The following is a 22,804-nucleotide window of genomic DNA, read 5'->3' as shown; positions in this document are numbered from 1 at the left end:
AGTCATACTCTTGTTTATTAAGGTCTATGCCAGCCTCAGGAGATCGCTCTTGGGTCAGTAAACAGAGCAGGCGGCCGCATCTATAATGAATAAATTTATTGTCTTACAAAAATCATTGTCTAGAAATATGGGTATACAAGAAAACAAGATATTTGCAGTCAGATGCCTGGTGGTCAACAGCCAGTTTGATTAAAAATATCCAAACACACACAAACCCTTCGCAACAGATGTTAAAGCTTTTAACCAAAAAGAGGAAATCCAAGTTCTGAGCGTGTGGCAGAGGAAGGTTCCTAATTAACACTGATTCATCGTCACTAATAGCAGTAATACCACCTGGACTAGAGAGGTACATGATATGAAGCACAGTCAAAATTAATACATTAAATCATTGTTATATAGGCAAATTATATATGTAACATTGTCTTAGTACTGTAGTGTCTAAGGCACTTTCTGTAATGTCAGTTTTTTCAGCTATTTAAACAAAAAGAACACTAACTACTGCTGTAATACTGCTCCAAATAAAAACAACACAACAACAACAAGGATTCACATCCACTGGCATGTTAACTCGTAGGCAGGCAACAGCATCGCCGAACCCCGGTACCCACAGGCTCCCCACGCCCCCCAGTACAGGCGGACCAGCTCCCCCAGTGAGCCCAGGCCGGCTGCTAAGGTACCGTAAGCCTGGCCGCCCGCCCGGCGCAGCCGCTCGGCTCCGCGGCCTGAAGACGAACCAGCGCAGCCATAAATTAATAAGTTACTTTTGCCTGTGTTGCATGTTTATTCCCCACTGGTGTTCACGTTGTACCAGCCCTAATATATACACAGCTCTGTCGGCAGGGGAACAGCAGGTCTCTGCACCGAGGCGGAGCCGTGAGGCTGTCGCTGGCCTGTACTGCAGAACACTAACGGATGAAGCGGCGCCGAGAACACTTCAAAATGACACTGGGGGGTAAAAATGGACTCTACTTGTTCATCCCTACATCTCCCTCTAACACTTCCCAAGGCCTTTTCACAGTTCGCTCGCTGATTGTGTGCCAACCACAACAGGAGAAAGGAAAGGAACAGGTGCAGTTTGGTCTTCAAGGATCCGCCTGACCCAGGGCGGCGAGGACCCGGGAAGGATGCTCTGTAGGAAGCATGCACAGCCGTGGCACCGGCTCTGGCCCGACCACCCACCCTCTGGGAATGGAGTTTCCATATTGATAAAAAAAAAGGTTCATCCTTCACATGATGCTTTATAAAATGGCTTTACAATGAGTGTCTGGAACATGGATGCACTGAACAGAGACAATCCCGTGGTGTTTACTAGATATAAAAAAGCAGTTGTACCTACATCTGAAGCAGGGTTCGGGCTGTGAGGCCGGAGAGCCTTAAGACATAGTTGACCTATGATAAGTAACCTTGTGGCGTGCCGACTGTCGTAAGGCAGGTGTACGGCCACGAGGCAGCGGGGTGGTCAGGGAAGTCAGTCCTCTTCCTCCTCCTGCCGGCTGCTGCGTAGAAGGTCTCTGCATGCAAGCGGTGCGAGGGGCTCTACTCGGCGGGGGCCGGCTGCGCTTCGTTCACGTCGCTGCCTTTGCTCTCCACGTCGTCGTCAGAGAGCTCCAGCGAGGCCCCTTCGATGTGCAGCTGGCGTCTCCCAGATCGACTCGAGGAGAAGGTGATGGGCCCCCCCCTCCTGCCAACAAGCAGACAACAGCGATTGCTGAGGGGTCACACAGAGTCACAGCAGCATCACCAGGTTGGAAAAGCCCTTTAAGCCCATCGAGTCCAACCGTTCCTGTCCCGTGCTGACCCACATCCCTGAGCACCTTCTCTACCCCGGGGTCAGTGTGCTGTGGAAAACACAGTCCAGTGCTCGGCATTCCTGCTGTTTGTGCCATCACCTACCTCAGTTTGGGAAGTCTCAAGAAACTCAGAACACTGTCCCTGTATGAACACCCATCACACCCCGAGTAGGAAATGAGTGGGTTCTCCAAAATAATCAACTCCTCATTTACTAAGTGCCCCACAGACAGAAGGCTTGGCCTCGAAGTCCCACTCCCAGGGGTTGCTGCAGCATCCCCTCCAGGCTGGCTCAGGAAAAGGGATCTGCCAGGCACCGGGAAAGCTGAGCTGTCCCTCTGTCACTTTACCTACAGTGGGACTGAGCTGGCAGCCCCGGGGATCCCACCATGTGAGCACTGAAGAATTCAGGCTCAGGAGCTGTCAGAACATCCCCCAACCCTGACAGCTCCCCATGACCATCCCCAGGCTCAGGGGGCAGCTCCCAGCAGGCACCAGTTGGACCCATCCCATAACCCCAGCAGCTCCACTCCCACAGTGCCACAGCTGGATGCTCCCCCCCCAGTTCGGAGCCAGCCTGGGGCACACACGGGCTCCGAGGAGCCCCTGCCCACCGGCCCCACTCACCTTAGCCTGTTCTTCAGGGTGCTGACCTCCCGGCTCAGGCCCTCGTTGGCCTCCGTGGCGTCGTCCAGCTCCCGCTGCAGCTTACGCCGGGAGGCGTTCGCACGCGTCGCCTCCTCCTCAGCCTCCTCCAGCTGCCGCTTCAGCTGCTTCATCCTGGCGTTGGCCTTCTCCATCTGAAGGGCAGAACAGGGTGGTCAGGACCCAACTCAGCAGCTGCAGCCCCAGGGTTTGGGAGGTCAGAGGACAGGTAACACCCTGCACCCCCCAGCACCCCGCCTGGAGATGAACCACCAGCCACACCCTGACTCCAGAATGGTCCCCTGGGATGCTGGGGCACAGGACAGACCAGCACAGCAGAGCTCTCAGGGAGGCTCTGCCTGCTGGGAGCCACTCGAGTGGTTGTGATCAGGCCGGGGTTCCCTCAATGTTTTCATTAAAACTCCTCTGAACAAGTGGTGTTCATCTGCCTGTTCTGAGAAACGGGCCTCAAACAGCCCCTTCCACACACCTGCTCCTTGTACTGGTCTGCGTGGCGACGCTCGTCCTCCACCTGCATGAAGACTTCTTTCAACTTCTTCTCCGTACGACGCACCAGTTTGTTAGCAGCTGCTCTTTCCCTGGAACATCAAAACCCAACATTTGTCCCAGACCAGAGGCACGAGGTTCAGCCTTTCCAAATGGCTCTTGTCCCACTGAGTCCCCTTAACCTGCTCACATCCCAGCCCCACCAGAGCTCAAGGCAGACAGGTATCTCCCTTACTTGGCCTCCTGCTCGAGCTGCTCCTCCAGCTGCACGATCTTGGCCTCAAGAGTAGAAATTGTCGCCTTGAACTTGGACTTCACGGATCCCTCCAGCTCCTGCAGCTTGGCCTTCAGCTCCTTGTTCTGCCTCTCCAGCTGCTGCCGGGCATTTTCACTCTTCTGGGCAGCGCTCCGCTCCCCAGCCAGCTCAGAGTTAAGTGTGTCAACCTTGGAGGGGAGAAGGACAGGGGGTCACTTGGTGCCACTCAGAGCCTGCACTGAGCCGCACGTGGAGACACCGAGTGCCAGCAGCAGACCCACCTGCAGCGTGGTCTTTCGGAACCGCTCGTTGAGCAGCTCCATGTTGCTCTGCTCCTCCTCCAGCTCCTCCTCCAGCTGAGCAATTCGAGCTTCCAGCCGGCGCTTCTCGTCCAGCAGCGCTGACCTAGAACAGCAGCACGTGGGTCAGGACACCGGCAGACCCGGCACGCAGCACCCGGCTCGTCTGCTGCTCAAATTCCAGGCGCTGCAGAGGGTCGCAGAAGCCCCAGCCCCAGCGACCCCTCAGAACAAGGCACCTCGTTAGCAGGAAGAACAGCCAACAGAGTCAATTCACAAGCAGAGCACCACCAGAGACCAGCGCTACAGCTGCTGGTGCCCAGGGCCCTCACGGTCCCCCAGGGTCCCCAGGGCATCACGACACCCGTGACTCACTTTCCTGAGGCGCTGTTGGCGATCTCATCAGCCAGCTCGTCCCGCTCCTGCTCCGCGTGCCGACGGGCCCTTTCGGACGCAGCAAACTCCTGCCAAGGGTTTGGAGAAGAGTCAGTGCAGCTTTAGGAACCTCACAGCTTCTGCAAACCATTCAGCCCTAGTAACGTTTCAGAGATGCTGGGAAGCGCGATGTCCCTGAGGCTCCGTAACGGGCAGAGAAGCAGCAGCTGCTGCTGTGGCAGCCCCAGGACACATCACTGTGATGTTCCCCCCTCGGCTGCTGTACGGTGTGACAAACCCCCAGCAGCCTCCATGGAATGGGACACGCTGCTCGGTTCTTAGATTCCCAAGAACCAGTTTCAGTACCAACACTGCACCTTCCAGAGGCTCTTGAACCACCTCAACAGGGCCTCAAATCTGAGCAGCAGCAAAGCTTTTCTGCTCTCCAGGCAGAGACACAGGGCCCAGACGGCAGGAATGATTCCTACAAAGCCCAAGCAGCTCTTGAGTGACCTTCTCAGCAGGGACAGGGGGAAGAGAGGTTCTCTTGGCTCCCATTTCCCAGCTCGACTCACTGGATTGCTTTTTACTACTTTTGTTTTACTCACTGATCTTACCTTACTCTAGTGAGAAAAACAGATCTCTTGGATTTGGATCTCACCTCTTGGAGCTGGAGTATTTCTGCTTCGAGACCTTTCAGCTTCTTCTCACTCTCTTTGGACTGTGCGAAGATCTCGTCCCTGGACGCACGGGCTTCCTCCAGCTCCCGCTGGTAGTCCTTCATTTGAGCCTGCAGTTGGAGAGCAGGGGAAAGGAGAAGCCAGGCTGCATCAGGACACTCACAAGATTTATTAGCAGCTCTGAGGCAGTTTTGGCCCTGAAGGTAAGGCCCTTCCTCCCAAAGTGGCTGCATTCCACTTAAATGAGGTGAGCTCCTGTGATGTGGTTCTTCTGACAGGGAGCTGAAGGAAGCTTTGCACTGAAAATGCATTTTCCTGGTGTATTTCTTGTAGGAAACACTCTTTACTAAACAAGCTGCTCAGTTACATTTGCCCTGAAGCATAGGGAGAGGCAAAGCTCTGGGAAGGACTTGTCAAAACTTCAGTAAATTGACTGAACCCAAAATTTGTCACAAGTATGGAAGGCAAGAAACTATTCCCAGTGCAGAGGGACCATGAGGCACTGGTTTGTACTCTTCTGTCCTGACAAAGCACAGACCAAGACCTCGAATCTGCTTGTTTGACTGGAGGTTTGATCTGGAGAAGGACTGCCAGGGAACGGACAGGGCAGAAAGGTGATACAACATGCTGAATGCTTTCTGTGGTCCTGGCACAGCTGTGCTGCAGCTCTGGCACTGAAAACCTGCAGCAAAGGCAAGTGCACCAAGGGCTGAACATTCCTCTGGGCACGGAGCTGACGCCCTGACACGAGGCCTGGTTTTATTCTCACCGAGCTACACCCAACGGGCACCCTGGAGCTTTGTAAAAGCAGCTGAAATTTACTCCTATTTTTGGCTGACAATGCCTTAAAACTTGAGCTCAGAGCAGTCAGCAAGAGCTGAGCTCAGGTGGGTGAATTCAAAGCTGCAAGTGACCACAGGCTGGAGAGGAACAGCCAGCACATCCCGAGGCGCAGCGCTGAGGTAACGGTGACACGTGGGGGACACCCTAACTCCCTGCTGACAAAGGGATGAGAGGAGCTTCCAGCAGGTGGTCAGCCAGGCCAGGCACCCCGTGACACGTGCCAGGGAGGCTGATCTTCCTCCTGCCTTCCAGCTACAAACGCAGGGAATGAAAGGCAGGGAAACCCAGCCCCTGGAGCGGTCAGAGGGGTGCAGAGCGCAGCTCTGCTGTGCCTACCTGCAGCTTCCGGAGCTGTTTGATGGCTTCATCCCGAGCCTTGTTTGCAGCTTCTATCTGGCCTTCCAGGTCTTTCAGATCCATCTCCAGCTTCTTCTTGGCTGCCACAGCCAGAGCCCTCTGCTTGCGCTCATCCTCCAGCTCGGCCTCCAGCTCGCGCACCTGCGGAACGGGGGATGGACAGAGGGGCTGGGGGCTGCACGAGGCCTCTGCAGGGCAGGACCAGGGCTGCTCAGCTGGGAAAGGCTCAGGCTGCCTGGGCAGGCACTGTGGGTGGCAGAACCAAGCCCACAGATGGGAAGCAGCGATCTCTGAACTGATGAGTGCTCACATGCTGAGTGCTTTTTGCAGGACCCTCACTAACAGACCAGCACCAACAGCTGTCAGTGGCAGGTGCTGAACAAGACCTGCTCCACTGCCTGGGGTTTCCACAGGATGGGATCTGTAAAGGGGTTACCACTGAAGCCACGGAGCTTCAGGAAAAGGTCCTCACACTCTTTCGTCACTCTGAAGTGCAGTAAGAATGACACATACCTGTTTAACCAGCATCCTCTTTTTCTCTTCATTCTGTTCATCTCTGGCTTGCAGATCTCTCTCAAACTGGGCTTTCATAGCTTGCATGTTGACCTCCAAACGAAGCTTAGCATCTTCTGTGGCCTGCAGTTCGTCTTCCAGTTCCTCCAGCTGAGTCCTCATCTCCTCAACCTGCTGCTCTAAAGTTCTCTTTGACTTCTCCAGCTCGTGGACCTAAGCCAGAACCATTCATCAGACCTGGTCCTCCAGACATCTCCACATCAGCAACGAACAGCAAAACAAGACACTGTAGGAACCCTGTACATGGTGCCTGGTGGTGCCCTGAGCTGGGCAGTGAACCAGAGCAGGCAGAGCAGCACCTCTGAGCCTCCATTAGAGAACCCAACAAGGATCCACACAGGAGACTGGAGGGATGAGCTCTGCAATGTCAGACAGGCCCTTAAACCCAGCTGGGTGCTGAGAGACACCTGGCCAGCAGCTCCACAATCGCCTTTTGCAGAGGCCCCATGTCAAAAAAGACCACCTCCCCCCTCCCTTTGAGCATTAACTCCTCCAGAACTTGGGTGACAAATCAGGTCCAGAGAGTTCTGGTTGTGTCAGCCCCCTCCCCAGGCAGAGCTGTCCTGTGTGCTCCCCATGCAGCAGAGCAGGGTGTGGAAGCACACTCACGTTCTTGCCCACGTCGTCTTTGGAGCTCATCAGATCCTCCATGTCTGCACGCAGCTGCTTGTTCTGCCTTTCAAACTCGTCCTTGGCTTCCAGAGCTTCTTCCAAAGCCCGAGCCAGGGACAGGGCTTTGGTTTCCTTCTCCCTGGCCTCTGCTTCAGCACGATCTCGTTCCTCTGCGTACCTGGCAGAGATGTTCTTTTCTTCTGCCAGCATCTGGACAGAAGGAATAATTAACCCATCTCCTCAGTCTCTGTAACCAGGTCCTTCCTCAGGGGTTCTAGTGAGTGAAGTGGTCAGTGCTCTAAGTTTAAGTGGCCTTCAGAAGCTGCCTAGTCTTGCAACCTTGATCAAAGTGCTATGAGAACACAGCCCCAGCTGACTCTGGGATGGGATGAGGAAAGCAAAGCACTAATCCAAATGCAGGTTAAGACTATTTTCACCTTCCAGACTTCACACCTTTTCTTAGTCTGCCCTGGGGGATTACAGTAACACTCACACTTTTCTTCCAATGTAATTCCCTCTCTCCATGGAGAGGTTCTCACTTGGCCCAACAAGCCTCAGAGCTGCACCCCACTCACTGGAACGAGCCTCACAGCCCACCTAACGAGAGCCAGGCTGCTCCCCAAAGAGCTCCCACACCCACAGGATTCTAACCCTCACACAAGGCCCACCTCAGCAGGAACAATCAAGATGCCATATAAGAAAGGGGCAAGGAGACAGACAGCAGGCTACCTGATCAAACTTCTTCTGCTTTTTCTCCAGGTTGGAAACGATCTGGCGCTGGTGGTCCAGATCCACCATCAGGTCGTCCAGCTCCTGCTGCAGGCGGTTCTTGGTCTTCTCCAGCTTGTCATAGGCCATGGCCTTCTCCTCCAGGCGCTGGCTTAGGGACTCCATGTCCTTCAGCAGTTTCTTCTTGTTTTCCTCCAAGCCTTCGATGGTTCCCAAGTCATCGTCCACCTTCTTCTTCGCATCAGCCAGCTGGAACACAAAGCCAGGGACAGGTGTGATGGCCAGACCAGGACCACACCAGCAGGGAGCTCGCAGGGCACCAAGCAGGGGGAGTCCTGCCCACTGCAGTTACTGGTACCAGTCATTACTGCAGTGGAGGACCACCTCAGGAGGTGTCACTCCAAAATCCAGCCCTGCACATGTGCTAATGGCAGGACATTCTTCTGAGGTGTTTGCACCTCTCCTGGAACACACAGGCCTTACAGGGGTCCTGTCTCTCAGGACAGCTTACCTGCGACTGCAAGGCGAGCATCTGCTTCTCCAAGTTCTTTCTGGCCTCCTCTTCCTCTTCCTGCTGCTCTTGCAGGTTGTTCTTCTCCTCTTCCAGCTGCCTGATCCTGCTGCTCAGGTTGAGCTTCTGGCGGGTCTCTTCCTGCAGCAGCTCCTGTCAAAGAGCCACGTCCCGGGGTCAGGCTGGCTGCAGTGCTCTGCCCAGGGTCCTGGGCTGACACCTCACTGCATGGTGGTTACTCCCACAGCATTTGTGTACAAGGACAGCTGAAATTTGGGGGTTCAAAAGGGCACTGCTCATTCCTTTTGGACACACTGAAACCTTTGTAAAGCTCTTTGCCATCAGGGGATCCAGGCTGCTGCCTCTTCTAGAGGTCAATGGGCAACACTTCCATCTTTAAAGGGATGAGCACCAGGGTCACCTTCAAGTTTTTATTTATCTTTCAGACAAGCATATAGAAATATAGAATCCCAGACTGGTTTGGGTGGGAAGGGACCTCAAAGATCATCTAGTTCCAACTCCCAGCTATGGGCAGGGACACCCTCACCATCCAACCCAGCCTTGAACCCTGATGGGATCCAGGGGCTCTCACAGCCTCTCTGGGCACCCTGTGCCAGGGTCTCCCCTTCCTCAGAGTGAAGAATTTCTTCCTCACATCTAACCCAACCCTGCCCTCTTCCAGCTTGAAGCCATCGCTCTGTGTCCTGTCCCTGCACTCCCCAGTGACCTGTCCCTCTCCCACAGAGTCCCCATTTTAAGCCACCCAGGAAGAACACAGAGCAACCAACCCCACAGCAGCAGCACCCTTCCCAGCTCTGCAGAGTCCCTGAAACACAAGGGGCAGTTCAAAGCCAGCTCCAGTGGAAGCTTCTGTCGTAACAGAGCCCTCCTCTCCCATCCTGCTCCTCACAGACCTCTCCAGCTGTCATTAGCATTATTCAAGTCATCACCATTGGTGTTTTTATCCAGGGAAAAAAGAGGCTGTATTTATGTGCCAGTAGCACAGCTCCCTGTGTGCACTCCAGTCAGGCACTGGCAGCTTCAGGAACTGAAGCTGTGTGACAGGGCACTGACAGGGCATCGTCCCTTGTACCCCAAGGAACTTACTCCCATTAACACTCCACTGGGAAAGGTTTGACTTAATGCTTATCTCCCACAGAGACTAGGAAACAAAAAGGGAACTGAACAGCTACAGTCTGTCAAGCAGTGAATCTCAGAGACCAAAAACTGGCTCCACAGGTGGAGCTCCTCTGTTTCACTGGAGCTCGGAGGGACAGGAGCTCCCACCCAAGGGACTTCCCCAGCCCTGAGTGACAGTGCACTTCTGGCTGCAGTTATCTCAGGGAGGACACGGCTTCAGAGCAAAGCTCAGGCTGCATTCCACACACACCTGGGTATCCTGAAGCTGAGATTCCAAGCTAGCTGCATCCTTGGCAAACTTGATGCCTTTCTTCTCCGCCTCCTCCAGCAGACTGGAGACGTTATCCAGCTCGTTCTGCAAAGCAAGCAGCCCCAAGGTGAGCGTGGGACTGACCCACAGCAAAGCCACCTCCCACTGGGAGCTGGGACCACAGAACCCCAACACACTGCAGGCATGGCAGGGCAACGGTGGGGCCCAGCACAGAGGTACCAGCAGCTACAAGCACTGAAGTTTGGTCAGAAGCTTGAGGCTGGGTGTCAGTTTTGACCCTCAGTGTATCCATAAAAGCTTGGCTCACTATTTGCAGAGCATGTCATTCCAACATCTGTATCCAGACTTAGATGCTGTTTTAATGATGGGACCACGTATTTTACAGGCCATTAGCTCAGGGATTACCAGGGTGGCAGCTGGGCATCACTGCACGAGAAGAGGTCCCTGCCAGGTACCACCTCCTGCCCTGTCAGTCTGTGCAGACTGTACACACACACCCTGAGAGGCTGCCCAAAAAGCTCCCCCCCAAAAGAACCAGGTCACTCCCTTTCTAGCACTTCAGCCTGACTTGCCTGGTTAAGAAGCCAGCCCTGGCTGTGCTTTGCCTGCTTTCTCCCTCCCCCAGACCAGGCCTTTCTGTGCAGCCCCTGGTGCTGAGCTCCCAGCCTGGGGCACAGCAGCAGGCCTGTGCCCACCATCAGGCTGCCCGTTTCTGCTGGCACCTACAAATGAGCTCAGCCAACCTGCTTGATCACATACCCAAGCCAAAGGCCTTTGGGCAGCTCCCAGCAGAGCCTCCTGTGAGATCTGGTCTCTGGGATGGGAAGCCATGTCCTTGGAAGCCACTGTAATGCTCACATAGCACCCAAACCCCCTCAGGATCAGTGTGACAGCTGTCCAGCTGTCTCCACTTTAAGGGCCCTCGAGCACGTGAGCTCATGGCTGAGACCACCTCCCACCTCCAGCTGCAGACCCACAGCCTCCAGACCTAGCTGCATCCTCCAGAGCCGTGTGCCCCAGCTGGTCTGCACAGTCAAGGCTTGTAACTGCCTGGTGGCTGGGCAGTGTGGGAGGGCTGGGAGCCTTACCTGCAGCTTGTTGGCCTTCTCTGCCAGCTCCACCCGCAGCCTCTCTCCTTCTGTGACCTTGGCCGTCAGCTCCTGCACCTGAGCATCCAGCTTCTTCCTCTTGTGTTCAGACTCAGCCTTGACCTGCTGCAGCACCTTCACTTCACAGGCCAGCTCCTTGTTGTCCGACTCCAGGCCCTGCTTGTTTTTCTCAAGATTTGCTTTGAACTGGGGGAAACAAGAGACAGAAACTCAAACACCCCGTTTGCTCCACACCAGGGAGAGCTTCTGCTACAAAAACCCAGCCCAGCACATCAGGGGTACGAGTTCAAGGAGAGAAGCAGCACTCAGCAAGCTGTGAGCAGGGAGCACTTACAACATCTCTGTGCAGCACTGTGTTAGGCAAAGGCTACGTTAACCTAAGCTACCCCCCTCCCAGGTATCACAGGTAACTGGGAGGACCAGAAGATACTCTGTGAAGATCCTCCTATCGAGTCAGGAAGAGCTGGGAGTGCTCTTGCAGTGCTGTGCAGCGACTGTCAGCAGGGAGGAATGTGCCCATTACCAGATGGCATGGCTCACCTCACAGGAAGAAAGGGAAAGGCAGGGGGCTGAGCTGCCCTGGTTAGAGCAGCACAGAGCACAGCGCTCTCCCCCCGCGCTGCCACGTGTCAGAGTAACTCCCATGGGAAGTGCCACCTCACTGGGTCACCAGCACTGGCACCATCTTACTGCAGGACCTTTGTTCCAGGCTGCAGGGTGTTTTCCCATCTTTTCACCCTCTCACTGGGAACATGCAGTGAGTAAGGAGCAGAAGACACACAGATCTTCAGGTAAAGGGAATGGCCATTCTCACTAGCTGCAGCTACTGTTCCCCACTTGGTGTTTTGACCCAAGGAAGCTGTGACGTTCCCTGTACCCCAAACCACCCCTGCAGTACATGACCTGTCCCAAACCTTTCCTTTGTGAATGGCAACTGGAGTTTCACAAATGGAAAAGACACATTTAATTATTTATTGGGCAGCACTGGAGTAACTACTTCTGGTGATGCTCAAGCAACACTAGAGGGGTGGTGCTGTCCAGGGGTGCCCCCTCCTGCCAGGGGGTACCACTGAACACACCACAGCCAGACAAACTGCCAAGATACTCCAGGCACCCAGCATGGTGCCATGGCATGAGCATGAAGGTAGAGTGGCTAGAAGAGGAACTTTTACACTACCTGGACTCACAGTTTGTTATCTGAGGGCTGACACCACAGTCACCTTGTTGCAAAGCATTCTACAGGTCACTCATGCAGAGCTGCTCCCCTCTGAACACACCCAGGCTGCTGGGGAACTCCCACAGGAGCGCTGGGTGATTCCCCTCTAGCCCCCCATCCCCAGGGACAGAGACCCACACTGTCCCACAGCTGCAGTCCATTCAAACCAGCAGGATGGATGTGATTCAGCTGCAATTGTTATGCACGTGGAGAGGACCCCTTAGATCTGCAGGTACCCGTGAAGGGACCACAGCACTTGTGTCCCTTACAAAAAGCCCTGCTGCAATCTGTTCTCTCTCACCCTTTTGGCCTGCTCCAGCTGCTCAGAGAGCTCTTCCAGGGCAGTGGCATGCCGCTGCCTGATCTCCTGGATCTGTGCTTCATGGTTCTTGGTTTCCTCTTCAATTGCTTTCTTCAGTTCAGCCACCTCCTGCTCTCTCTTTGTCCTGGAGGAAGCACCAAGGTTACCAAACACACCCCAACATTTTATTTGAATGGTGCCCTCTGACCCAGGCACACGATCCTACCTCAGCTCTTGCTGTGCTGCAGTGGTATCCAAGGTATCTTCCAGCTCAGTTTTTAAAGCCTCCAACTCCTCACTTAAGTCCCTCTTCTGCTTCTCTGCCTTGTTGCGCGACGCCTTCTCGGACTCCAGGTCCTCCTGCAGCTCTGCAATCTGAGCCTGCAGCTCTCTGATCACTTTCAGGGCGTTGTTTTTCTGAACTGCTTCTTCATCCCCCCTGTTAGGCAGAGGAACAGCAGTCAGCACCCCCCAGCTTCACACCCTTCTCACCACCCCAGTGTTATTTACCTTACATGCCCAGATGTAACTTCCCCACTGGAATAAACCACAGCTGCTGAACATCACAGATCAACCCCCCAGCTGCACTGTTATGTGTATCACACACACACATCTCCTAACAAGCAGTTTCCCAGGCACTGCAGATGTACTGGGATGTTCAAGCTTTCAGGTATTCCAGCTTTGCAGATCTCTGTCCCAGAAACACACCCTGTCTGTAGAATTCTCTGCCCAAAAATCATGGATCATTACTCCCAAAATGCAAAGGGTGTTTCATTTACAGCATGTGGCAGCAAGACTACAACACAAATCCTCCAGTGTTTGAGCAGGACCTACAGTATCAAGTGCTTCTGACCATGAGAAGGCTTTCTCAGGGTTACATGGGGGTTCAAGGCTGAACTCTGGGAGACTAAAGCAGCTTCCAGAGCCTGAATGCTCTTGTACCCAGGTGGAACACTGGGTTTGGAGCTTTGTGGGGTAAAGTATCCAGATAAAACACCAAAATCCTTCTGTGCCATGTCTACACACAGCACGTGTCTAGAGATCCACAAACATCAGCTGGCCTCTGTGTAACACCCCCACTCAGCTGAAACCCCCCTGGGACAGTAGGTTCCCACCACACTTCTGCACTCATAAGCCCCATCATGCTCTGACCTGGCAAGAGCAGCCTGAAGTTCTTCCTCTTTCTTGGCCAGCTGGATCTTCAGTTCCTCAATCTGGGCTTGGAGCTCAGCTATTTGGTCCTGTAGGTCTGTTGTTTCACCATCAAGTTTTCTTTTAGCTTTTTCCAGCTCTTGGCGGGTCTTCTCCTCCTTCTTCAAGCGCTCTAAGGAAGCAGAGAGAGGGCTACCTGTAAGAACTGCTCTCTCCTGACATGCTCAGAGGGGTTCAGGGGCAGGACAACAGGAGGCAAGTTGAAGACATGCAGTGTCAGTTCCTTCTGATGAAGGAGCACAGTTGCAGTGTGTGATTTAGAGAGTCAAGGAAAAGTTGATGACTGGAGAAAAGAATTGCAGTAAGGGAACAGAGATGTCATCTTGAGAGAGAATAAGGAAGGGGGTCTGATGGAAGGGCAGTTTGAGCTGCTGGGCCAGGTTAGTGTTAAAGAATGAACAACTACAGACTGGCACACAGTGTTGGCTTGCACAGCCTGGGAAGGGCCAGGCTGGAGTCCAGGAAGTGTACTGGGAAATAGCATGGCTTAAGGAAAACTCAGACACCCCAGTGCTGAGAGTGTCTGTGCCACTAACTCGAATCCCACCAGTATTTACCAAGACTCTGCAGCTCTGGCAGCTCCCAGGAATTTGTCTGTGTAGCCAAGATACTGCTGCCCTCAGTGAAACCAGGCAGTTACCAGCATGGTGCCAATAGAGGCACTCAGGGGATCTGCCCATTGCCTCGGGTCCTGGCTGTGGCACCTGCAGGGAGCTGGTGATGGGTGTGCAGTGGATCTGGGCCACAGGAAGGTTCTGCTTGGCACAGCACCAGCTGTAACCTGTGTTGTGGGACCTGTTCAATACTCTGCGTGCCCTGGGCACAGGGATTCCCCTCACACCCTATGCCTGCTGCTGGATCACCTTCTCCATGGCAATGGAGCCCAGTTCAGGGGTCCTCCCAGTGCAGCTCGGGTTCCCTTCACGACTGAGACCAGAGTAGCAGCTCTGAAGGTATCGACACCAGGCCAGCCCTGCACACCTCCCAGTGCCAGCTCCTTGGGCTGTGATCCCCAACCTGTTCACAGGCAAAGGCAGCAAGAACAAACCTTCCAGATCAGTGATCATCATCTCCTGCTTGTTCTTGAGTTTGGCCAAGTTTTTGGCCTTTTCCTCTTCCTCAGCCAGCTGAGAAGTACACTCGGCAATTCGATCCTCCATCAGCTTCTTCTCCTGCACAGGAGGAAGGGGAGAGAGAGCTGCTAACACAGGACTGGCAGAGCCTGGGCAGCACAAGGAACTGGACACACGAGCTCCAGAGAGCTCTCACCCAGCACAGACACCCCAGACTTCATTTCAAGCAACTGTCAGTGTTAGGGACCGACCCCAACAGTGCAGGGAGCCCACTGGTTGCTTCCCAAGGAAGCAGCTGGGAATTCAACACACAGGAAGCCTGGGCTGAGGGCAGTGTTTGCTCTGCACAGCTGGAAATCTGTGTGCAAAGAGCAGCAGCTAAACTGGTTCCAGCTCGTGGATGCAGAAGGCTCATGACACTGGAAGGAAGGCACAGCAAGCCCCTTCCTTTAAAAGGCCCTGGAAAAGCAGCTCTGAGTTTCTCTGCTCCAACCTGTTCACACCCCAGAAGTCTCCAGACACAAATTCTATAGGTAACAGGAGCCTCAAGGGTTTGGAGAGCTACCACTTGGTACTGCTACTGCTCATGTGCAGTATAACTTACTGAGCTCGCTGCTCTCACCTTTAAGAACTTGGAATTTTGGTCCTCCAACAGCAGGATCTCTTCCTCCATCTTCTTGATCTTGGCTTCAGCTGTCACCTTTTCGAGCTGCAGCTTCTGTCGAGCTCCCTCCTCCTCATCCAGCTGTTCCTCCAGGTCCTGGGAAGACAGGCAATGGCATCTGTGCCTTGTCCAGGTCACCCATGGTTCCTTCTGACTTTGGGGTTTTGGGTTTTTTCTTTTTTAATTGGTCAAAACCTGCACTGTTTTCAAAACCAACCTGCCCCAACACTAAAAACACACATCAATGATCTGGTAATGAAATGAGGGGCCATGTGATACCCATGGAACTCTTTATACTCTGTCTCAGCTCTGGCTGAAAGATGCTGCCTTGGAAGCAGCACACCCACCTCAGAGTCCTGCAGCTTCTTCATTCTGATCACAAAATAAAAAGCACTAAAAAACCCTACTCAATGCCAAGCAAAGCAGCCCAGGCCTTGTGGCAAACACCTCCTGGCACTCTGCACCCCAACAGGGCACTGGTGTGAAGGTGCAGGTGTCAGCCACAGCCAACAGGCTTCCACAGCTGCAACAGTGCAGACAGCAGCACCAACAGCCAGACAGCAGTCACAGTGCACTGTGCCTCTCCTCATCCCAGGTTTGACATCAGACTGGCAGCCACACACTAAGGGACACTAATGAAATGCATCAAGAGCTCAGAGATGTGCACTTTATTTCCTCTGAGTACCTCAGTGCTTGAGAGCCAGCTAAGATCTCAGGTGTTGCACTCTTCAGGGTCTCCAGTATTCAAAAGGAAGCATCTAAATCACTGGATTTTCACAAAAAACCCCAAACCCAATTAACCTGGAGGAGATGAAGCTTCATGAAACTCAAGGGAGGAGCATTTTTCAATCCACTGTATTTCAGGCAAAAAGGAACATTTCTCTTGTGACATCATCCCAGCAGTCTGGTTCTGCAGGAACTCAGGCAAACCCCATGCAGCCATTCCCAGTTCCTCCCCTCAAAACCCCTCCTGTTACACTCCATCTGCCCACACCACAGCTTCCCACAGGGCACCTGGGCTGTTCTCCTCCTTTCCTCCCCCTCAAACGCCTGCAGCTGAGCACAGAAAGAGCAGAGAAAAAGACCCAAGTGGATTTTACTCCACAGGTGGTGCTAAGGGGCTGTGTTCCTCCACCCCAGAGATGCTGAGGGAGCTTTCCCACCCTTAACCACCCAGCCCACATGTTTTTCCACTTCCAGTTACCAAGAGCCATACCTGAATGTGGCCCTGCATTTTCTTCTTCTCATTCTGCAGTATCTGGTTCCTTTCCTCTTCCTCCTCAACCCTGGACTCCAAGTCATGCAGAATTTCTTCCAGCTCTTGTTTCTTCGCAGCCAGGCGAGCCCTCATCTCCTCAGCTTCTGCAAAGAGCTCTGTCTCAGCCTGCAGCTGCTCTGCAAGGATGTTCTTCTCTTCTAGAAGCTGTAAACACACACAAGGTGTAGTAAAGCAGTAAAACATTTCAATGCCTCTCCTGAGAGACTATACTTCCAACAACTACTAAGTTACTTAAAGTTCTGCTTCAACTCTTGACCAAAGACTTCTAGCAGAGGGCTTGATCAGCAGCCCTTCTTAACAGGGCTACAGCTGCACCCACTCCCTTCTCCCCCCAGTTAAGGGGCAGATCCCACTGTGCCCACCCCATGAGCCAGCTGGTAACAGGTGAGGGATGTGCCCGGTTCCTGGGCTGCTCCTTGCACTCATCCCTGCCCAGCACCAGAGGAGTGCCCTGGAAAGCTGAAGCTTCCCATCCCTGATTTCAGGCAGTGAAAAGGAGGCAGCTGCCCTGACTCCACATGTCTCCCCAGCACAGGTCCCTCACACAGGAAGGGCTGCCAGAAACATCCTCCCTATCCAAAGCTGATCTTAGGCACAAACCTGCTGATGTTTCCTTTCCATTTCCTCAAGTTCTGCCTCCACTTTAGTCTGCTTTTCCTTCACCTTCATCAGCTCCTCATCCTTGGCTTGAAGCTCCTCTTCCTGACGAGTGACCTGAAGAAGCGGCTTCACCTGCCAAGGTGTGAGAGGGAGGGTCAGAACCTGCAGCTACCTGCTCAGAGCCAGAGGGATGGGACGTGCCGAACCTTCGTGAAGACTCTCCACCACTGCCAGTGCCTGAGCTTCAGGTAGGCAGCACAGTTCCTCTGCAGGATCTTCAGGGCACTCAGCTGCTGCTGCTTCTTCGCAAAGGCCCTGGAGTCAGGGAGAGAGAAATGTTCCACCTGAAATACAGCTGAGCATCTGTCAGTGCCCTTCATTTCCAGGTGAGCCAACCCTGGAACCCTGCAGACCAAACAGGCTCATCTGAACATTTCAGTGACTACAGATTTACGAGCACTCATTCCTCCTGTGAAGGGTCCAGCAAAACTGGATTCATCATTTCCAAAACAGGAATCACAAGTGCTGTTTGTTCTTACTCTTAAGAGACTCTTTTATCAGAAAGATACAATCAGGGTGGACACTGAAATGCCCTTTCATTAAAAACAGGCAGATTCACAGATTTCTCAAAAAGTTTCCAGTGAAGCACAAAGATGTTTCAATCCCTTTTTTCTGCAGCCACTGACTGTACCATAAGCAGCTGTGACTGTCAGGAAGGGAAGATTAAGGAAGGGATACACTGCTATGGAACAGAGGTACAAATCCTCATTGGAATTCATCCTATTCACCTCTCCACCCTGGAAGCAGCTACAGTTGATCAAGCAAGATGTTTCTTCCTAAGAAAATCTCTCCTGAAATGGAAGTTTTAAGGCAGAGCTCCCTCTCAAGGAGACTTCAGCTGGCCACAGAAACATCAAACCACAAGCACACACGTACTTCCGAGCCAAGTATCCTCTGCAGACTGCCTGGAAGAAGATGATGATGTCCGTGATCTTCAGATCTCGTTCTTCTTCTAGGTGTGCCAGGACACCAGCTCGGAAAAAGATCTTGCTCTGCCCGATTCTGTATAGGTTGGGGTCCAGTTCTAATGCTCTGATCTGAACAGACAGGCAAGCACAGTGTTTTACACCAATGAAAGGACAGTTTTTGTCCCAGCTTCACAGCGTTTCAGCAACATACAGGTACAAACACTCACCATACGCTCGCAGGCTTGCTTCCCATCCATGAACCCCTTTGGAATGGCATTGGGAGTGAGGATCTCGTACCTTCAAGTCAAACAAAAACACACCTTGACATTCAACAACAGGCTCCAGCACTACAAACCCATACAGCTACAGCCACGGAGCACTCAGCTATGGAATTCCTCCAGAAATCTTTACAAGCCCATTTCAGACTGGTTACCCCTCCCCAGTGTCTTTCGGGTGAACTCCTATTGAGCTGCTGCAAGTCCGAGCCACGTGACTTCCCAAACAGCTTTGGACCTTCTTCCAGATGGGTCAGGGGGCAGGAGGGTGCCTATGACTGTTTAGCTCGTTTTACCCCATCAAAACTGAGACTGCTCCACGTTACCTCTGCCTGAACTCCTGGAACACTATCCGGTTTGGAAATCCTTGGCGACAAATCCTTATTCCTTCCAAAACACCGTTGCAACGGAGCTGATCCAGAACCAGATGTGGGTCCAGTTTTCCAGCCTGGCCAAAGAGAACAAGCATGGCTTTTAGTCTTTCCTTTGTATGTACCAAAAACTGGTGTTTACATCTTCCTGGCTGCCCTCAACAAAGTCACCTCTCTACGCACAGGGACACACGTGGGATGCTGAGCAGGTACCTGACCAGCGCGGAAGCTCTGAGAAGCCTAAGCCTGGCTTCTGATTTCAGCAGGAAGACGCAGGCACCACACACACCACCACAGCTGCAAGGCACTAGCAGGGAGAAAGACCCAGAGGGAGGGTCTGTGGCACGTACCCTCTTCTCGTGGTTTGGGATGATGCAGCGAACGAAGTTGGGGTTGGTGTTGCGGAGCGTGGCCATCAGCTTGGTGAGAGACTCCTTGTAGAGCTGGCCCACCGTGCGGAACATGCCCTTCTTGGTCTTGTAGGCAGAGCCAAAGGCTGTTTCTGTAATCCCCGTGACCTGATCCAGACCCACGATGCGATCCACTGGGAAGGACAAGAGGAGATGGTTAAGCAGACTTTACTGTGTGCCAGGCCCAGAGACAGGCAGGAGGAGGAGCGACAGTGCAGCAGCAGAAGCTTTGTGGAACAGGTGCCATCGGTAGGCAAGGCAGTCAGCATGGACCAGGGACGCTGGGCAGAAGCAGTGGAACCAAAAGCCACAGACTGATACAGCGGAATAGTGAGGCTTCAGTGGGGACAGACCAGACTATCCAGCTCTTTGCTTGCAGTTCTACATGACCAGTAAAGCCACTTTCCTCAAGCCAGCTTTAAAGACAGAGGGTAGCCTGGAATCCAGCAGTGATCTCAGTTCTTACAGGGGAACCATTTCGGGGCGGAATACTGGGGCTTCAGCCTCTGCTCAAAGTGGAGAGTCACTTATGGTAACGAGAGAGTAAATCTGAGTTTCACTGAACAGGCAAGGGGGAGTGTGACTGTTTACAGCACAGTTGGACAGTGTGACCGTGGTGACAAGAGGGGAAGGGGCCTCTGCCAGGCTGCTGTCTCCAGGAGCCCTTCCAGGTTTCACAGACAGCTGCAAAGCCCTCCCCAGCGAAGGGCCCGTTTCCACACAGGAGCACTGCACACCAGGGGATGTCAAAGTGGCCACAAAACATCAGAATCAATGGCTTTCTTTGGATTATTTTAATATTTAGGGTAAGGAGCTCTGTGGCTTCTCCAGAAGCACAACAGTCTGACTACAATCATGACACCTTTAGGCCAAAGACACGAACGTGGCTCCACGTGCACATCAGTAAGTACAGAAACAGCTCACTAAAACACACAGGTGACCTAACACCTTCCCAATGGCTGGACTGGGAGATCTTAAAGGTCTTTTCCAACCAAAGCAATCCCATGGTAATTACAGTTGGTGCTTCTTAGTGCTGAGCAAACACCCAGCGTGCTTTGGTTCACATGAGATCCACACTGGCCAGCCAGAAACAAGCAACCCTGGGTTTGCTACGATTTGAATCGTGTCTATTATTCAAATATTGTGTATTATTAAATTCAAGGTATATTCCCATTCATCCCAACCAAAGCAGAGGGCATTATGCCTTGCTGCCAGGGTCAGTTTTGTATAGGAGAAATAAGGGACATTTTATTCCTCACTCAACTGGCTTGCAAAGCTCTAGAAAAAAATGAGAAGCAGAAAAAGAGGGCAGCAAGTTGGAATAGTCATCTCTAAGCCTGGGGTGTGCTACAGAGCAGCACCCAGACCCTCCACACGGCTTTGAACACAAGAATTTAAGGGGCTTAGTAAAGTGAGGAGAGTAAGGAGGTGGCAAGTCACTCCTAAGACCACATCCCAAATATTTACTGGGAAGCAGAATCCAGTTCTAAACCAGGGATGGGAGAGAGATGCCGGGAATCGGTCTGACAGAGGATGAGCCTGACAGCTCGCAAGGATCAGAGACGTGCACCCACCAGACACTGCTCAGCTTTACTGGTCTATCTTTGGGTGTGCTCCTCTCTGTCCTACAACTCTAAGAGGTTTATTTATATTTGGAATTCCCTCTGGGTTTAGAGCAGCCACTGAACAGTGACTGGACTGGACAATGAGACCCTGGCTGAACCCTCTGAGCTCAGGCCCTTCAGCCTTTCCTGAAGCAAACCCCACCACCTTCCTCAAGCTCCTGATGTACTGGGAGCAGTGGAAAATAAACCCAAGTAAAGATCCACGCCTGAAGGCACAACCTTCACATACAGAGCTTTCTAAGCTTGGGGAGAGGAGTACAGCAAGGCTGAGGAAGGCTGGATAACTAAAGCATCTTCAAAATCCTTCAGGGTGGATTTGCTGATTTCTCTGTTTAATTAAACACGAGCAGATTTAACAAAGGGAAATATTAAAATTCAGAGGGGTTTAAAGAACAATTTCCACAGTCTGGAGGAAGCTCCTTTCACTCACTCCCCCCACTCCAACTGCAGCACTCGTTTGATACTTCAGGACATTTTCAGCTCTCCTCCCCCAAAACACATCCACCTTCTAGTGTGTTCCAGGGTTCTGTCAATGTCAGACTGCAGAAAGAAGCTTGATAACGTTACAAAGCTTATGCATTGTCCCAAATGCTTGGAGCTACCAGAATTATCACTTAGGAAGCAATTCTGCATCTCAACATGGAACTAGGAAGCAACAAACCTGATCTGCAATGCTTCGATGCAATGCATAAGATACAGATGCTATGTGTATGCAGCAGCAGCTGAACAGGTATGCACTGGGGACTGCTGGCCTTGTGGAGGGATCCCTAAGGTTAGCATGAAATGAAGAGTTCATGCAAGCCTACGAGCAAGAATGGGTTTCCTGTAGGTACAACAGCCCTGCCTTTAGGAGGCCTACTGGGTTTATATCCATTCACCTGGCGGATCATGAAGACCAGTAATATTGTCATAGAAACAGGCTCTCTGAATATTCTGAATCTCTAAGGCAGAGAAACAGCAAAAACAGAAAGACAGAAGAGCAGATACACAAGACACTTGGGTTAGTATACACAACAGGTTTATCAATGGCAAACAGACTTCACTCCCCTACCAAAGCAGTCAGGCCACAACACATCCCATGCACATTTCCAGTACTGGAGGAAGCAGGTTTTGCATATTAGGACCAGGACTTTTGCTTCTGTGTGTGTACTCCAAAGGAGAGGAGCAATCCCCACTCAAAGTGTTGGTTATGGATTCCTTAGACCTGCTCTCTGTAGCTGGAGCAGGTGAGTATTCCCAGAGGTAAGAGGGAAACTCGGTATCAACCTACAGCACAAGGTTCATTTCCTCCTGGAATAAGAAACTACAGGACTGAGATACTGTGACATGGTGCTGTTAGGAACTAACAGCTGAGAGTCCTTGAAAGTGTCTGTTTCGCTGCTCCTGCTTCTCGGGGTGTTTTGGTGAACACCCCAGCTGGTGCCCCTGCACATGGGCTCCCAGCAGCACCCAGAGAGGACAGGAGGTCTCACTGGACTCAGTGCTGGTGTGGCTGCTCACTGGCTGCACTGTAGGAGACACCCATTTCCAGGCCAGGACCCAGTGCTGCACAGGAGCAGCTGTGGTGGTGCTCACAGACAGCATCTTATTACCAGCCAGTACCACCACAGCTGCTGACACCCAGCACTGAGCTGGAACCATTCAAAACTAAGAGTCTGGGACAAGTTCTACAGATGGACTGGACACAGGGTAACAAGGGAGAATCAGTTCAAATAATGACCATGAGAAGCAGCTACTCAGAAATGACACATGTGCAAGGGACCATAGGTGCAGCTCAGCCTCCCTGTTACACTTCTAATGCTGAATAGAGAAAATGCTGCAGGTATTTACAACGTAGAGCTGGAGGGTGAGGAGGAAACAGGCACAACCCCCCCAAAACTCATCCAACATGATAAAAATCATCACTGATAACTGGTATACTCAGAGCATGATCTCTTACCATCTTTCCAAAGCTCTGCAACAAACTTGTCTGAGGACTGGTGCAAGAGTGTAGCCACGTTGTCGTTCAGGGGGTCCATGTTCTTCATCAGCCACTCATCTGCCTTGTAGTCCACCTGCAGAGTTGCCAAGTTGCACACAATCAGAGCTACTACTACACTCCTGTTTTCCTCCCAG

General features: G+C 52.6%; 1 protein-coding gene across 2 annotated transcripts in view; it reads right to left on the bottom strand.

Annotated features, from left to right (window-relative positions):
- Positions 1-81: 81 nt before the first annotated feature.
- Positions 82-22,804, bottom strand: part of MYH10 (myosin heavy chain 10) — a 65,969-nt gene continuing 43,246 nt past the window's right edge. For both annotated transcript variants that reach the window (XM_084273589.1, XM_084273588.1), the window contains 27 exons: positions 22,629-22,743; positions 19,005-19,198; positions 18,610-18,731; positions 18,236-18,305; positions 17,977-18,137; positions 17,247-17,355; positions 17,041-17,172; positions 16,378-16,584; positions 15,120-15,257; positions 14,473-14,596; positions 13,365-13,536; positions 12,439-12,651; positions 12,213-12,357; positions 10,675-10,881; positions 9,566-9,670; positions 8,176-8,328; positions 7,665-7,913; positions 6,933-7,145; positions 6,264-6,476; positions 5,730-5,891; positions 4,532-4,660; positions 3,871-3,959; positions 3,478-3,601; positions 3,176-3,384; positions 2,924-3,032; positions 2,416-2,588; positions 82-1,681 (listed from right to left, as the gene is read on the bottom strand). In XM_084273589.1, coding sequence (XP_084129715.1) covers positions 1,537-1,681; positions 2,416-2,588; positions 2,924-3,032; positions 3,176-3,384; positions 3,478-3,601; positions 3,871-3,959; positions 4,532-4,660; positions 5,730-5,891; positions 6,264-6,476; positions 6,933-7,145; positions 7,665-7,913; positions 8,176-8,328; positions 9,566-9,670; positions 10,675-10,881; positions 12,213-12,357; positions 12,439-12,651; positions 13,365-13,536; positions 14,473-14,596; positions 15,120-15,257; positions 16,378-16,584; positions 17,041-17,172; positions 17,247-17,355; positions 17,977-18,137; positions 18,236-18,305; positions 18,610-18,731; positions 19,005-19,198; positions 22,629-22,743 — 4,182 coding nt within the window. In that variant the 3' untranslated portion in view covers positions 82-1,536. The remainder of the gene's footprint in view (positions 1,682-2,415; positions 2,589-2,923; positions 3,033-3,175; positions 3,385-3,477; positions 3,602-3,870; positions 3,960-4,531; positions 4,661-5,729; positions 5,892-6,263; positions 6,477-6,932; positions 7,146-7,664; positions 7,914-8,175; positions 8,329-9,565; positions 9,671-10,674; positions 10,882-12,212; positions 12,358-12,438; positions 12,652-13,364; positions 13,537-14,472; positions 14,597-15,119; positions 15,258-16,377; positions 16,585-17,040; positions 17,173-17,246; positions 17,356-17,976; positions 18,138-18,235; positions 18,306-18,609; positions 18,732-19,004; positions 19,199-22,628; positions 22,744-22,804) is intronic.

Source organism: Gallinula chloropus, assembly GCF_964237585.1.
Source record: "Gallinula chloropus genome assembly, chromosome: 20".
NCBI classification, from domain to species: Eukaryota; Metazoa; Chordata; class Aves; order Gruiformes; family Rallidae; genus Gallinula; species Gallinula chloropus.
Note: the sequence above shows the minus strand (reverse complement) of the source record. Positions and strands in the feature narration are given on the sequence as shown.